The 17,704-nt window shown below is 42.4% G+C and overlaps 1 protein-coding gene across 1 annotated transcript in view; it reads right to left on the bottom strand.

Annotated features, from left to right (window-relative positions):
- Positions 1–17,704, bottom strand: part of LOC127689837 (protocadherin Fat 3) — a 172,322-nt gene that overhangs the window by 74,336 nt on the left and 80,282 nt on the right. Inside the window, exons 8-11 of the mRNA XM_052189407.1 lie at positions 12,194–16,267; positions 8,576–8,772; positions 7,415–7,568; positions 4,497–4,730 (exon numbers count right to left, since the gene is read on the bottom strand). Of these exons, the coding sequence (XP_052045367.1) occupies positions 4,497–4,730; positions 7,415–7,568; positions 8,576–8,772; positions 12,194–16,267 (4,659 nt within the window). The remainder of the gene's footprint in view (positions 1–4,496; positions 4,731–7,414; positions 7,569–8,575; positions 8,773–12,193; positions 16,268–17,704) is intronic.

The raw sequence follows: 17,704 nt of genomic DNA, 5'->3' as shown, positions 1-17,704 counted from the left end.
TAGAAAATATCTGATGTGTGTTCTGAGCCTTCACACTTCTGAGATCCCTCAAATTTCAAATCTTGAGGGAATTATGTAACAAGGAAGGAGCGTTTGACTCATTAAAACATACTCCTTTCTTTATGTTCCTAATTCATAAAAGGAAAAACATCCTCCACACAGCCCCACTATCCCATAAACTATGGGGTGTAGCATATTTTCCCAGTACAAAGTTACACTGTATTTTCATGTTATATTGCCCAAAATGGTCACAGGCTTTTTGCTCTGATCCTTCATGCTGCATGTTTCTTTGGATAGACAAATAAACAAATCACCTCTCAAAATGAGATTCCGATGGGCAGAATAATTATCCATCTAGTGAGCTGCTGTATTTCTCCCTTCCGGAATTTTCTCTCCCAGTATTGTCTCTCTCTTTTTTAAGGCATGCAAACACAGTGTTTCCTAAGTCAGCTGACTTTTCTGAATAACTCAAAGTGTGACTTTTCCTTCTTGTATATCTCTTTTATAAGCATGATTTCCCTTACATTGGGCTATATTCTTAAGAGAAATCCTTAGTAGTATTTCTCTTGTTGTTGGCATGTTTACTTATTTTTGTTTAAACTCTAATAAAATTGTCCTCTTCGAATGAGCTTTGGTTTTGTCTGACATTTGGAAAAACAAAACAAATAACAAAACAAAACCCCGAGAACTTAAGAACTCTTAGTGTCCAAAGGTATACTGGATCTAACATACTAACTTCTAAGAGGCAATGCATTAAAAGAGCAAGACCTCCTTGTCTTTACTGAAAAGATTATTAACCTTTCATAAATTTGGGGTCATGGAGTCATGTCACTACATTATGGGACTGTGGATATTTTCTTTCTACAGGAAAATTAAGAACTTAATGTGGAAAATCTAAATAGTTACCAGGCTATTTCTTTGAACTCATAAAATGTGTGTAAAATTATCCTGTCATCCTTGTTTTACTTTATTCCTGATGTAAGAAATTCTTATATGCTATATTTGGTTCATTGTGAATGATTTATAGGAAGAAGCTGTTTGACTAAAAGAAATAATATGTTTAAAAAAGAGAAACCCATAGAGTGGGCTTAGGATTCATGGCATGGTCTTTGGACTCATAAATTCATGGAATTAGATTTTTGATTAGTTATCTTGTCATGTCTCTACAAAGACAAATGACCAAGTATATAATGCAGCCAAAATTATTGTTTTCAGAGTATATTTTGGCTGTTAGGACAAAATATTTCACCTGAGTAATTTTCAGGTACCAAATTTTTGTTACAGTTCTGGGGGCTGGAGAGCCCAAAATCAGGTACTAGCAGTTATGGTGTCTAAGGTCTGAATCCCTACAGGGGCTCCCTCTATGTATCCCCATAGTCAGAGGGGCAATGGGCTCCCCAAGATTTCTTGATAAAAGCATTAGACACTCTTCGTGGGTTACATATGCCCATTGTTACATATGCCCATTTCTCTCCAAAGGCTGCATCTCAATACAAACTAAGGATGAGATTTCAACAGAAGCATTTTAGAAGGACACAAAAAATCATGAATTAACACCAATGAAATTGGGTTACCACTTCATGTGAAGGAATATTGTTAACAGATATCTCATGAGCCAAATGGATTAATAATGACATTTGAAGTACATTCAATAACTTGAATGAACCTGATGCAAATTATGCTAAAAGAAAAAATGCCAGTCTCAAAGGGGTACAAACAATACGAATTGGTTAAATAACATTTTTTAAAAAATAATAAAGCCGAAGTTAAATGTTTGATAGTGCATGGAAACTGACAAGGAGGAGGGCGTGGTCATGGTGGTGTGTATGAGAGCCTTGTGTTAGTTAAGGAGAGTCGAAGCTTTGTGAGGCTACAGAGTGAAGATTCCACTTCCAGGAAAGGTGAAGATGCATAGTGGATTGCAGCTATGTCAGCTTTATGATTTTAGTAGCAATTCTGAGGGCAGGCAGGATATCTCCACTGGGGATTGGGCTAGGTGAAAGTTAAAAATTTCTATGAATCTATAATTATCTCAATATGAAATAATTTTTATATACATAGAAATTTTTATAAAGATTTTTTAATGATAGAAATTTCTTCATTATGCTAAAGGATGGCTTGCAATTATAATCGGGTGGTATCATCAGTAAGTGTAGGGCTGGTCTGTAGAGGGGGCCTGTGACTACCTATCAAGCAGCTACTATTTAGTGCCATGTTTGAATGCTTGGCCCCATGGGAGTGGCAATATTAGAAGGCCTCCTAATGTTGGAGTAGGTGTAGCTTTATTGGGGGAAGTGTGTCACTGTGGGGGCGGGCTCTCAGGTTTCCTATGCTCAAGCTCCACCCAGTATGGAATACGGCCTCCTTTGGCTGCCTACAGATAAAGATGTAGAACTCCCAGTTCCTTCTCCATTTCCATGTTTTCCTGGCTGCTCCTCACCATGACAATAATGGACTGAACCTCTGAAACTGTAAGACATCCCCAACTAAATACTCTTCTTTAGAAGAATTGCCTTGGTCATGGTGTTGCTTCATAGCAATAAAACCCCAACGAAGATGACTGGTGTCTATGGTACCCAGGTCCTTGGTTTCAATGTAAGGCTTTGCACAGAAGCCTTTTTCTTATCATGGAAATGAGAAGATTACAGTATAATAAGATTTTATTAGTGTTTTCTTCTCCCAGGTCTTTCCATCTTTGTCCTGATAAATGACCAGAATTTAGACATTCCTCTCACTCAATCTACCAACATTGTCTCTTCAGACAGAAGTGAAAGAAGGACACATAGTTAACTGTGTTGTTTATCACAGCATGAGAATCGGCTCTGGGATCATATCTCTCAATCCTACCCTACCTGACCCTCAAACTGTCTAAGACCTGTGTAGTGACCAGATACGTGTCTGTTCTCTATCTTTGGCAGCATGAACACATCTAATAACCTCATGAAGGGAGCATGTGACAGAATTCAAGGCTTTCAGCTTTTGAAATGTTATCTATGGGCTAATTATGTATCCTTAAGTCAAATTTTAAATTATTAAAAGACTCATTAGCATTAATTCTGTCCTCTTTCCCCAAATGTTTGAATAAGAGTCCAGAGAATGTTTTATAATCCTCATTTAAAAAGATTATTTGCAGTCATTACATAATTATGTACTAATAAACACTCTTTTCTTTGCCATTTTTCCACAATAATATACATGTTTTTAAAGGATCTGTTCTCGACCTTAAAATTATGCTAATGTGATAAGAGCAATAATTCAACTGTAGCCTTTAATTCCTGTAAGGGGAAATATGAAGAGACCCTGGTGCTACTTTTGTTTTCAGCTAATTATCATGTCTTTGCTTTTCCATTAGTCCAATAATTTTTCTGTCAATTCAGAATTAAGCAGTAAGGCACTGAATTATATAAAGATCTGCTTAGCATAACAGACACACCTCATCATGTCTAGTCCTCTGATTTACAGCTCTTAAAGCAAACAACCAAAGGCTCTGTGTGCCCTTTCGTATTTGTATTCCATCATATAGTCCTCAGTAACTTATGCCCTCTTAAGGAGGTCTACCTTGCAATTAACTCCAGTCTCTTCTAACCTGACATCTCACCATGACAAAAGGATTTGCACATAAACTTTATTAGCAACTTCAGTTCTAATTCTTCCTTATCTTTCCACCCTTACTATACCTAGTGATGTCTGTTTGTCAGTGATGGGGTGGGGGTGGGAGTGGGGGCAAGGGACTTTTGAAAATGTCATTTTCAAAAATTCCACATTGGACTGGTAGAACATTTAGCAGCACTGTGGGGCAGTACAATAAATAATGTCATATTTCAGCTGAGGCTGTAATGTGAGTCTTCATAGAATTGGAAATGAACTCTCCCTGCTGCACAACACAGCATTTTAACTGTGTTTAGGAGGGATAGGCAAGTAGAAATGCTACTGCTTTTATTGTGAAAAAAAGAAAGAAAAGCACAAAAGCAAATGGTCAAAGCCTATAAACTATTCCTGCATCCTTAGTTACTATGTAGAGGGATGCCTAATCTCTTTCTAGGACTCTAGAGAACAGGAGGTAAAGGAGAAGGAGGAGGAGAAGGAGGAGGAGGAGGAAGAGGGGAAGGAGGAAGAGGAGGAGGAGGAAGAGGAGGAAGAGGAAGAGGAGGAAGAGGAGGAAGAGGAGGAAGAGGATGAGGAGGAAGAGGAGGAAGAGGAGGAGGAGGAAGAGGAGGAGGAAGAGGAGGAGGAGGAAGAGGAGGAGAAAGAGGAGGAGGAAGAAGAGGAGGAGGAAGAGGAGGAGGAAGAGGAGGAGGAAGAGGAAGAGGAGGAAGAGGAAGAAGAGGAGGAGGAGGAGGAAGAGCAGGAGGAAAAGGACGTAGAGTTCAATCAAAACAAGAGGCACAGCAGCTCAGTGTTAAAACTTGGCATGTTCTAGTTGGAGAAGCCTCTAGAACCTTCTCCTAGTTGCAGTGTGCCAATGTGGAAGAAGCCTGGCTGGGAAATTGACTCACCAACATCAGGGTCCACGGCTTGCACTCTGGTCAGCAGAGCCTTAGTGGCTGTGTTCTCATAGACACATGCAGTATAGTGGTTGGAAGAAAACACAGGAGGGTTATCATTCACATCTTCCAGGAGCAGAAGGACACTGGAGCTGCAGAAGCGGCCACCTCCATCCGTAGCTCTAGCAATCAGGTTGTATACCGGGACCCTCTCCCGGTCCAACACAGCCAAGGTTTTTAACTCACCTGTGAAACAAGATAGCAGCATAGTTGGTCTGTCTCTTCAAAAATGGTCTTTTCATGGAAAAGCAGAAACTCAATTATATGAAAAATTCCAAATACAAGAAATACCAAGGACATAAGGCCTAAGTGCCCTATAAATTGAAGAAATACAGCAAATTCAATTTTGCAAGCATCATGGAAAGTATCACAGAATTTTAGATGCAATGGCAAAACAACTGCTTAACCTTCAAGTTAATTAATTCGTTTGCAAAATTTCCTGAGGTTCTTTCCTTTGACAAATGGAGGAAGCTCTTATGGACGATGGCTCCAGGTACATAGTTGTCCCTGATGTTCATGGCCGATAGACCCAGGAACACAATATCTTGTTTCTAAACAGGCCATTTTTTACCCTGTCTTTTAGAAGGAAATAAAACCATCAAAACTGGCTGGCTTTCACAGAAAAGTCTCAAGGGGCCCTGTGACGATTAACATTGATTGTCAGTTTGACAGGTCCTACGTAGAATCCCATAGGAGTCAAGGTTCCTGGAAGAGTTAAGAGTGGTTATCTACATTAGAGGGTTCTGTGAGAGATTGTCTCGAATAGGCTGGCTGAAGAGTGAACACACATCTTAAATAGGAGAGGCTCCATTCCCCAGGCTGGAGTCTTTCGACTCTGTAAAAGGGGAGAGTGGGCTGAGTTGGCATTCACTTCTCTGTCTCCTGACTGTGAAAGCAATGTGGCCAACCAGCTACGTCAAGCTCCTGCTGCAGGGACTGTCACAGGCTGGATCCTGGAGCCGAGAGCCAGGATAAAGCCCTCCTTCCTTTCTTGCTTGCTTTGCTTTTTCACAGAACCTAAAAAAGTAACTAATGTAGGATTCAGCACCACAAGGATCAAACTTAGTACACAAAACAATGGATTTTGTTATCATATTGTCTTATTTACCGAGACACCCTCTTTCCTTCCCTCCCTGTCTCTTTCTTTTCTCAGTCTCTCTACTGTCACGTCGTCATATAGATGGATAGAGCTGGATCTTCGTATAGACAGAGAGAGAGAGTTGGATCTGATTTCGCATGTGAGAGACAATATGCGATATTTTTCTTTGTCTTTTCCTCTATACTATCCTCTCTTGTCCACCTCCCTGCATCCTTGTCTTTTCCCTCCAACCTTGTAATTGTCCCCCTCTGACTTTCATGTCACATATATATGCATATATATACATATTCATGATACGTGGAGATCTGTGTGGTTGCTTAAGTGTCAATAGAAAGGACAAGCACAGTGAAAAGACCGAGTAACTGATAAGTGGTGCAAGGTAGGACTTGTGGATCGCTTCTTCTCTTAAATGACATTGGTGACATTTGGAATTAGCCACCTGTTATCAGTCAGTTCCTCCTATGGCTTGCTGAGTATAGCGAGTTCTCCAACTCGCCACACTGAGTCATTTGGCCCTCTTATTTTAAAACTCCCGATTAGGCTCTCAGGAGGACATTCAAGACCCTCCATGGTCTGTTTAGAGATGCTGCCTCCTCCTTTCACGCTCTACTTGATGTCCTCGTCTCTGTAACCTTCAGTGTACTGCTTCAACTCTTAGAATTTTGCCTCAGTTTCCCATCTCATTTCCTCAGGATATCAGCTACGTCTGTGATATTCCAATGTGGCTTCCTTTGCACTTCTGAGTAGCCTTTTCGCTGTTCCTTTCTTTCTTTTTTCTTCCTTTTTTTTAATATTTTTATTTTCTATATTCTTTGTTTACATTCCAAATGATTTCCCCTTTCCCGGATCCCCCCTCCCCATATGTCCCATAAACCTTCTCTCCATCCATTCTCCAATCCCTTCCCTCCTTCTTTTCTCTGTCCTTGTTCCTTTCTTTATTATGGCTATAGGTTGCCTATCTTCCAGTAGTGTCACAGAGCTAAGGAACATGTTCTCATGTAATTATATCCATGCTTCCTGCTAGGATCTATGAGTCAGCTACTGGCTTTTGAAGACTCAGTTCACTGGGATGAACACAGAATGTGAAATATGCAAGCTATCCACTCTTTACACTTCATTTAAAAATTGCCACTAGATGAACCACCTAATCCACACCACAGAAATAACTCACTGCCATAGAAAATGACCTTTCTATCAGCTCTGGCTTTCAGTTCAGGCATCTGACTTCCATTTACATAACCCTTTATCATTTTTGTCTGATTATGCAAGGAAATTTGGGGGCTCATAGTCCCTTAAATGGGGGAAGGAATGTTTAATAAAATCCAGTCAACAGTGCTGGAACAATCAGAAGGGAACCGAAGGAATTTCACCGGGAAGAAACTCTTCTTGCTAAGCATCGTGCTTTAGTTTGCAGGGTGACCAGCATTTGCAGTGCAGCTCCTCCTCTTCCACTCTTTGCAAGCCTGGGCTTCACTCACCGAGATGTGAGTGGTCATTTAGTGCTGGTAAAGATGGGGAAGCAGATGGACGGAAGGAAGAAAAAGAGGGAGGAGGTGGAAAAGAAAGTCCAAACCCTAACCCAAATCAACTTCCTGTGGCTCAGAGTGCCCACATCTGTGTACAGTGAAGTGCTTCTTTCTTAACATCTAGGACATCAGAGCCTCAGGTCAAGGCTCTAGCCAAGTAGCTATTCATGATGAGACCACAAGAGAGGGTAAAGTCTTACATGGATAAATAATGGCATTTCCACAAAGAATAAATTTCACCTTACCACTTTCTGGATCTAGAAAAAATTCATTGTTTCCAGGTCCATAGAGTGAGTATCGTATATCTCCATTGGAGCCAATGTCCGCATCCTTGGCACTGACCTTCAGGATGAGTTTATTTGATGGAATGTCTTCAGGAAGTGATGCTGAATATGCAACCTGGGCAGAGGGCAGCAAGAGTAAGTCAGTCATTACTGCCTGTGGTACAATATGCCCCCTGGAAAGCCAGGGTCAATCACTACTGCCTGGGGTACAATTTTATAGATACTGTTAAAGCCCATTTCCTTAAGATTCATTTCTGTGGTTTAGCTTTTACAGTTTTACCCCCTTGCTTCAGACCACACTGCAGTGTGTAATAAAACTTAGTATATTCCTTGCCTTACCTTTTCTGTGCACATTCACTTAAGTATTTATTGAGCACTTATTGTATGTTATGTGCATATATGATGTGACTGGTCAAGCCAATAGCATTGCTGCATTGTACAACTCAATGCTCATCACACACTGACTGTGTTCATTTCTGTGTTGAGACCAAATGAGCCCCTGGATTATTTTCACCTCTTTAAGTAGTCATGGGTCATATCTGGCTTCAGTATAAGAGATTAAATCTACATACATCATTTTTCTCAGCTACTGAACACAAACATTGTCCCTTGGTCCACAGGTTAGGAAATACAGATGAACAATTAATTTTGGCAAGAAAAATGCTTTCTAGTTCGTGTCTCAGCATTGTGTGTTTCTACGGTAATGGAAAGACTCTTTTGATGGGGATCTGGAGACCCAACAAAGCAATAGCACTGCCAATGACAGCTGTGTAATCTACAAACAGCCAACTCACAGCATAGGGTTCACCTCCCTTATCCAGCGATTTACAGAGATGGTGTGGGATCCTTTATGAGCTACTTAAAGGTTGACTTTAAGGCTCACCGATTCTGCTTAATTGGAAGAGCGGCATAGGGATTAGGCACATGGTCTTGCCAGCTATCTAGAGTCCTTTCATATTTAGGACATTTTATACCAGACTCTGTTTCTTACCCTCTTATATTCAGTTGAAGGCAATAGCAGACATTAGCCTGCATTTAAGAAAAAAAATGTGCAATTGGTTTGAACTTAATTTTAGAGGCGTGAGTCAAGTTTTTAAAACCCCGTTTATCCCCAAAGCTCACCTGATCACACACTGGGCTGTTGTCATTTACATCACTGACAGTCACTTCTACCGTGGCCTGTGTGACAAAGAGTCCATCAGAGGCAGTGATATTGAGGAAGTAAATGTCTTGTTCCTCTCGGTCCAGAGGCCTCTTCACATAGACCTTCCACTCACTCTGCACCATGCCCAGGGCAAACCGTCCTCGGGGGTTCCCTCCTGTGGTGCAAAGAGAGCTTCTGAGAACTCATCGTGGGACACTCAGGTGAGAGTCCATATGGGGACATTCAAGTGCCACTCATGCTATATCCTTATGATGCTGAACAGGGCGGAGACTCTCTTAATTTCTCCTGTAAAAATGCACGCTATCTATATGCTCAGCTTGTGTAGAAAGTAAACGATTAATTTTCCAAGAGAATAAAATCCACAGTGAGAAGCTGGGATGATCCTTTGTTTAGTTTCCCTTAAAAATAATCAGAGTCAAACTGTGAACCATCAATTGGTTCTTGGGATGATGCAATTGTCTTTGCACTCAGCCTCAAGAGAGGCTGTAACACACTGTAGTCCTTGTCACCAAGACAATTTCATTAGCTGCCGAGTTGATTATACAATCAAGACAAGGCAGAGCTAGTTCTGTTAAGGAATCTTTTAATGAGTGCTTTATCATACTACTGGGGACTTTCTCGTGAAGGCTGGAGTTTGGGGGAGAAAAGTTTGCATCACACAAGGCAAACCAATGGTACTAAATAGTCTTAAGAAGGATCAAAGAAACACAGTTGATGTAATTATGTCAAACTGAAGAGAGTGGCTGGGGAAAGTGGGTGGAAAGAAGACAAGATGAAATGGCCCAAACAGATTTCTTTTTTGTTTCACAAATTTGGTGAACACTAAAGCAGCTTGATACAAGGTAGGAAGAGGGAAAGAAACTTGACATTTCATCCCTAAGAAGGAACGCATGTCAATTCTGACATGCAGAAAGGATTGGCTAAAGACAATAGGCCAGATGCAAGAGTGAGGTGGCCCTTTATCTGGCATTTAAGATCCTCTGCTTGAGGTCGTTTTTTCTAGACAGCAAGGGCTCAGAGGCAGCTGGGACCACAAAATCTCCCTTGCTTACCACTAAAGCTCAAGTGATAAAGGGAAAGATCGACAATGGGTGACACAACTGTGTAAGAGGCCATGACACTGAGAGAGCTCATTGCCTTGGGTTCCTCTAAGCAGAGGCCAAATCTCCACCTTATGTAAATGCTAAAAGGCAAACTACCAAAAAAAAAATTAATAATCCACCAGCTAACCTTGGCTGGGGGAACCTGAAGTGTAGTACTCCACAGTAGTCAGTGAAATACACTTTGGGGAGCATCCTGGAAGCCTCTGTCCCTTCTGCTGCTTCAGTGAGGCTCTGAAGAGTCTGCAGCTGCACAATTCATAGATTTCCCTTTCCTCAAATAAACTGTTTACCATGTTAATGTTATGCTTGGTGGTGCACTCCTGTAATGCCAATACTGTGAGACTGGGACAAGAAGGTCATAAGTTCAAAGCCAGACCAGGCCACATAGTGGGTGCAGAACAAATTAAATGAATGCCCCCAACATTATTTTCAAACATAATAAATAAAGACATAAGGAAAATATATGTTGTAAAGTGTTATTTTACTCTAAGAATGGAGTTGACTCGCTTTGTAACCAATCTTAAAAAAGAAATCAAGCATATGGTCCTAGAATTCTGAGTATTACCCTGGTTCCCCTTTACAACTTCACTGTTAAGAAACCACAAGACAAATTGACACAAGTTATAGAGAGATGACAGATTGGTCCTCCAAGGCCTTGATGCTCCCCCTTTCAGAATTTTTTTCTAGTGTATGTAGAGATTTTTGGTTGTCACAGGACTGTTATGGGTCTACATGCTACTAGAATCGAGTGGTTGAGGGGCCAGGAATGGCTGTGGAATAACCTATAATGTATAAAGAACAGCCTACCTACCATAAGAGACACTTACCGGCCCCAGGTGGTGGGGGTATCGACTGAGAAACCTTGCCTTGGGAGGCTCTGGGCCTCCCTGTAATATCACTTTCTGCCACCTCTGGCTAGAATTCAATTGTGCTTTAGTTGAATATTATTTCAGGACACACAAATTTAACCTCTCTATTAAATGCCTTCAATGCAGGCGAGGCCACACCATTCCTTTGTTACATAAAATGATTAATGTTCCTTTGTTAGTCTTAGGCAGCACAGCCAACTTGTGCTACATCAAGAGCAAAGCTTAAATCTAATTAAAATCAGTTGGTGGTTGACTCTGCTAATAGTAAGAGGAGTTTAAGCTACGCTGCACTCATTACTTTAGTGAAGCCGATGGGATGGTCCTTTATATCATCTACTGATACTTCAGAGACCATATAAAAATAATTACGGCTGAGTGTTTAGCAATTCTTCCAAGTACAAAAGGGTCCCTAAGAGTGTCTTTCCCCAAAACACTAAATACAAATAAGTCAAATCCTTTCTTTATTTTTTTATTTTTGTCTCTCCTTACCCAGACGCTCTATGTTTTAAACTGCAGGAATACACATTTTTATGGACTAAGATGACAGGTTTCAGAGGAAACCTGATATATAAAAGTGAGAAATGTCATCAAGGGAGTAGCACCTTGAAAGACACAAAGAAGAATCTTGGGGAGTGTGACAATCTCAAGCTTTTGGTGTTTGCTCCAATACAGATCTTATTCTGCAGTCATTAATTAACTTTCCACTAACATACTTAAGCAGAATCTGTGTCCTAAGGGCATCCTAATTAATTCATTTTTCACTCCGAATAATGTGGTTTTTCTAAGGGGAAAGCTACCTGACTACAAGTATTGATGAATTATTTAAAATCTTTTGGCACGTGGCTTATGCTCGGGCTCTGAAAGTCTCAGAATCAAGGTGTTATCTCCCAGGCCCCAAGAGGTTTCTAGGAGGAACTTTTCTAGACTGCCAACCCTTCCTTCTTCATCTCTGAAAGTGGGTCATCCCAGAAGCTGTTCCTGAGCAGGGGAAGACTTTTCACTCTGATGTTAATCTCACAGTCTCACAGAGCCATGGTGACATTTTTGTGCACACTTAGTGACCTTATTTGTCTATCTCAGTTTTTCTCTGGTGAACAGCTACTTACTATTGGGGGAGACAGACAGAGGTTGCAAGGAAACAGGGCTGTCAGAAGACATATCCTTCGATGCTCAGTTATAAATTTAGAACTCTCAGCAAAAGGTCAAACTGAGATTTCTAATTTGCATATGTGTGTGACACCGCATTCTTATAACCCGAAGAACGCCGCACATAAAGCTTAATGAGGAACATACTATTGTTCTTCACCATTATTAAAAGCTCACGAGGGGATTAGAGTTGAAAAACATCTCTTTCCACTAAAAAAGAGCTGTTATTTTAATTTCTTCAATTAAAATAGCTTGCTCAGTGTTTGTTTTTCAAAACTGCAGGAGGTGTTGTAGACTACAGCCAAGTGACTAGGTGACAGCTAACTCCTCATGCAATCAGACGTCTACTCGGAACCAGAGTCCCAGCACCCCTGCCCTCATCTCAGCCTCCTGTCATTGTTGTAGCCACCTGTCTTCAGAAAGTAGAGCACATGGGAGGCCTGGGTGAGGGACTTACCTGTAATGTGGTAGCTCACTTGGCGATTGATGGTGGAGGTGTCTCTGTCCAAGGTGCTGAGAACGGCTACCACCTCCCCTGGCGGGTCGCTCTCCTTCACATTTCCTCGGTATACCTCATGAGCAAAGACTGGTGCATTGTCATTTATATCTGTCACCTTGACTGAGACCAGAGCCATGGAAGAAAGAGAGAAAGCCTCTCCGAGGTCGGAAGCCACCACAAAGAAAGAGAAGGCAGGGTCTGTCTCATGGTCCAGGTCCTTCAATGTACTGATCCATCCTGTGTTGCTGTCAATATTGAACGCTTCCGTTACCTTTTCAAGATGGGAATCTGAGTGTAGGGAGTAAGTGACCTGCCCATTGGCTCCCCAGTCCATGTCGACGGCTCTCACCTGGGCAAGCTTGGTGCCAACAGGCATCCCCTCCATTATGATCGTCTCATAGCTCGAGGTTTCAAAGACTGGTTTGTTGTCATTCAGATCCAATACCTTGACATCTACATCCACAGTGAATACAATGTCCACTTTGTCCAAGGGTATAGTAGCTGCTACTTTAAAGTGGAAAGCTGGACTGGCTTCATGGTCAAGGCGTTTGTCGAGCTTGATGGCACCTGTGTCTTGTTCTATGATGAAGACACCCTCTTTGTTATTCTCTGGCCGTTCCCCATTAACTGTGCTGAACCGGACACTTTGATTGGGCAGAATCCTCAAGGTGTCTACTGTGCTTCCAATGGATGTGTCTTCTGCAATGGTAAAGGAGTACTGTGACTGGGTGAACGAAGGCAGAAATGTTTCAGGGGGCAGGACGTGGATGTAGACTGGAATGAGGGAGTGTCTGACTGGGATGCCACCATCTACTGCCTTCACAAAGAAGGACAGCACTGTGTTTCTGAGTTGGTTAAAATTGCCTTTGGTCACCATCCAGCCGTTATCAGGATCGATTTCCAAGAGGTCAGCCACTGACACTGAAGCCTCACTATAGAGGGAATATGTAATCCTCGAATTCACTCCATCATCTGGATCCAAAGCTTGGACCTGAGTGACCAAGTGGCCCCTTCCGACATCAGCCCTGACGCTGGCCCTATATTCCACTGTAAGAAACTGTGGGGCGTTGTCATTTTCATCTACCACAATCACCCGAACAGTGCAGAATGTGGTCCTCCCACCTCCATCCAAAGCTCTCAGATAAATACTAATATCTCCTTCCAAAGGGTTTTCACGGTCTAGTCTTTCTGTTGTGATGATCTGCCCATTGCTGTCTATGAGGAACCGATCCTTGGCAAAGTCATTGATGATGGAATAGCTAACCTGACCATATGTTCCTGGGTCCCCATCTGTGGCTCGGACATGAATGACCTTTGTCCCGGAGGCTGCATTCTCTCTCACCTCAGCTACGTATGTGCTTTGTGAAAAGGCAGGGCTATACAAATTAGCCCCAAGGACCCTGATGTGAACCTGGGCAGTGCTGGTAAACAGTCCATCAGACACAGACACATTGAGGCTGTACAGAGGCTCCATACGCTGCTTCCGGTGGCTAGAGAGCGTGAGAACTCCACTCTTGCTGTCCATCAGAAAGCTGGTTCGATCATTCCCAGATAAGATGCTGTATTCCAACCGGTCAAAGTCAGAGCTGTCTGCATCTGAGGCTTGCACGCAAGTTACAAAATGACCCCGGGGGGCTAGTTCACTCACATAAGATTCATAAATAAGCTGATTAAAAACTGGGGGGTTGTCATTAACATCAGAAATGTAGATCTGAACCAGGACTTCACTGCTCAGGGATGGAAAACCATGATCAGTTGCTGTGACTTTCAAGGTACAGTGTTGCACCAACTCATGGTCTAGCATCCTCGCTGTCAGGATTAAGCCACTTGAGCTATCTATGTGAAAGTAATCTGTGCTATTGTAAGTATCCTGGACAATCTGATAATGTACCATCTTGTTGTTTCCTGAGTCTGCATCAGTTGAGACAAGTTGAAGAACAGGTGTTCCAATAAGAGATGATTCAGAGAGTGTTGTGTTGTAAGTGGGCTGATCAAAAACAGGAGGGTTGTCATTGATGTCATCTACTAGCAGGTCCACAGTGACTTCAGCCCTGGCACCTGTAAGAGCATCACTAGCTCTCACCGTCAACTTGTAAACTGACGTGACTTCATAATCCAAAGGACTAATGACTTTTAGGACCCCAGTGTCAAAGTCAATGTTAAATTGTTGGAAGGGATCTCCATCAATGATGAGGTATATGATGCCCTGGCCTTCTGGGCTGGTGGCGTTGATACTGAGAATGGGAGTGTTCATTGTGATATCCTCATTGATTGATGCTGTATAAAAGGGTTTATCAAACACAGGCATTGCTTTGTTAACAATGGTGATGGGAAGTTCCACAAATGTGGACAGAGATGGATTGCCACCATCCTTGGCGAGAATGGTGACTCCATAGTCAATGTTGGAGAGATCTGAGTTGAATGCTTCTTTTAAAATCACATTCCCTGAATTAGGGTTAATTTCAAAGTGACCATAGTCATCCTGCAAGACATAGGTCACTTCTCCATTGGCACCTTTATCTTTGTCGATGGCTGTTACCCGGTATATCAGAGTCCCTGGTTCAGCATCAACTTGTACAGCAGCATAGTATGGGAGGCCCACAAAGACAGGAGCGTTATCATTTACATCCTCAACGTTAACCCTGACTACCACCCTCGCCACGCGCATATGGTCTAACTCACGACTGGCTTCCACCACCAACTCATATAACTCCTGTTCTTCGCGGTCAAAAGGTACTCCTGTGGTCTGAATGACTCCTGAGGTAGATTTTATCTTGAATTTATTTCCTGGGTTTAAGATGCTGTATTTTAAGGGCTCGTTAAGGCGGTTTCCAACTGCATTGACAATAGCAACTTTGGTTATGTTTGTGCTGTTTTCTGAGATGGAGGTGGAATAAAAGCTTTGTGTGAAGTGGAGGCCACTGTCCATGGCTTCTTTAACCATGACGGTGACCATGGCAGTGCTGTAGAACTTCCCATCAGATACTCTGACTATCAGCATGTAGTGATCTTTGGAAAGATTATTATTTTTTATGGTGAGCACTCCAGTATTTGGATCCATTAGAAAATGATCCACACTCCCTTCCATGAGACTGTATGTCAGTTCAGGGGGTACCTCAGAGTCAGGGTCTGTGGCGCTCACCTTCAGAACCTCCACACCAACATAGGTGGGGAGAAGTAAGACAGTTTCAAACACAGCCTGAGTGAACACGGGTGGATTATCATTCACATCTGTTACCTCAATGTTGACTTCAACCGGACTCTCTGCAGTTAGCTGTGGGCTCCCACTGTCTCTCACATGTACATGGAAGTGGAAGTGCGCGATAACTTCATGGTCCAGGTTGGCGATTGTTCTGATGGCTCCTGTGCTAGAGTCCACCGTGAAGAACTTCTTGGCAGTTGACTCCACAATCTGATACACCAGAAGTGCATTTTGGTTGCTGTCAGCATCGGTGGCTCGGATCACCAGTGGGCTGTTGTCTAGGCTCCTGACAATGCTGTTGATGGGGGCAGCCTCACTCAGTCTGCCTGAGTACTGAGAGAAGAGAAACACTGGGGGGTTATCATTTTCATCAACAATCTGCACACTGACGGTGGCATTGGAAGCCATGCCTGCCATGTTAGTGGCCTGAATGATGAGCTGATAGGAAGAGGTGTGTTCATAGTCCAGGGCTCTCCTAGTGGTGATGACTCCAGAATACGGATTTATGGTAAAGACTCCATTGATGTTTCCATCTTTGACTTCGTAGATGAGGGTCGACTGGCTGATGGCTGAAATCAGGATGACAGATGTTCCAATATCCACATTTTCATTGACTTCAGCTTGGTAGTCTTTGTGAGTGAACTTGGGGTGGGAGTTATCAGACATGCTGATGGAGATGCGTACAATTGCAGTGGCAGACATTGGTGGAGAGCCTTGATCGGTGACTTTAACGGACAGGACAAACTGACCCATGGCCATCATGTCTGGCTCTTTGGAAATGGTAATGATGCCCAGGACTGGTTCAATCTTAAATGTGTTCCCCGTGTTCCCTAAGGCACAGAGAACAAAGGAAAAGTGAGTTACAAGAGGGTCATTAAAATATTCCTATGGAGATTAAACTTTCTCAAGGTGCGTGTCTACACTGTGGCCAGCAGTAAAAAACAGTTTATATGCCATCCCGATTATTCTGATGTTAAAAAAAGCAGGACTTTCTTTCTGTGGTAAAAAATTACATCAAATCAGTAGCTTCTCAATCCGGGATAAAATCATCAGCAACAACAATATAGCACTATGTACACATTTGAACTAGGAAATAAGAACACTTACAGGAGAGTCCCTCTGGAGGGGCGTCCTCAGTCCCGAGAGAAGAGGGAGAGCTGGAATTGGCATATACCACCACTAATACATCTACCTATGTGAATGCATATGTGTCATAACTGTAAATTAAAATCAGTATATACATACATACTCACTTATGTATGTATGTATGTATGTATATATGTGTGTGTCTGTCTATCTATCTATCTATCTATCTATCTATCTGTCTGTCTGTCTGTCTGTCTGTCTGTCTGTCTGTCTATCTATCTATCTACCTACCTACCTATCTATCTATCCATCTGTCCATACCCATAACAGTGCTGTATTAAGCTCAGTGTTGATCTGTAAAGCAGGAATAGTTTCAGAACCTCCTCACAGTCACTTGGTTTCAGGGTGTCCCATCCACAGGCTTTGCATGTGGAACCCATGCTACTTTATCACATAAAAACTGACTTTCTCCAAATGGTGACTTTGCTTAGAAGGGGAATTCTTCTTCTAAGTTACTGTCTTCTTTGCAAGTTGCAAGGATTTCTTCAGGCTGTGCCTCCCTCTATTCTTCCGTTGTTGTGTGCCTTTCCTATGCTATAAGAACACAGGCAGGCACAGTGGCAGACATAGAAATGTGAGAGTGTTACTCCAGTCTGTAGTCATGGTGTTTGCTCATTAGAAAGGTCTCGGGTGAAGTGGATGATCATCGGAACTGTCCTTGAAACTAGGAACACAAAGCACAGCTCCCAGGAAATGCAGGCACAGGTGTGACTGTGACAGGTCTGGCATGGGAAATAAGAGGGTTTATAGTGGAAACGGTTTGACTAAGCAAGTGTGAGCCCAGAACCCATGTCAACTGAGCAATGGTCCTCTCTAAGTGATGCAGTGGCACACGGCTTTAGATGATGTCTACAGTCATCGATGCTGATGTCCTACTTTACAATCTCTAGATCAGTCCTGCCTCACACTTGGTCACAGAAGGACCAAGGAGGAAGGAATGAAGCTAAGGCATATATTAGCTCCTTTGTAGTCCTGCTGTTCCATCACTGTTGGAGTCACATGGATAGTGTGTTCCTACGTCAGGTCCAAGCTGGGCCTTCCTGCTCTTTCCCTCTTCAACATATGGGTACTTTCCTTGACACTGGCTACCTGCTTATTCTTTCCTTCAGCTTATAAATGTT

This window comes from Apodemus sylvaticus, chromosome 7, assembly GCF_947179515.1.
Source record: "Apodemus sylvaticus chromosome 7, mApoSyl1.1, whole genome shotgun sequence".
NCBI classification, from domain to species: domain Eukaryota; kingdom Metazoa; phylum Chordata; class Mammalia; order Rodentia; family Muridae; genus Apodemus; species Apodemus sylvaticus.
Note: the sequence above shows the minus strand (reverse complement) of the source record. Positions and strands in the feature narration are given on the sequence as shown.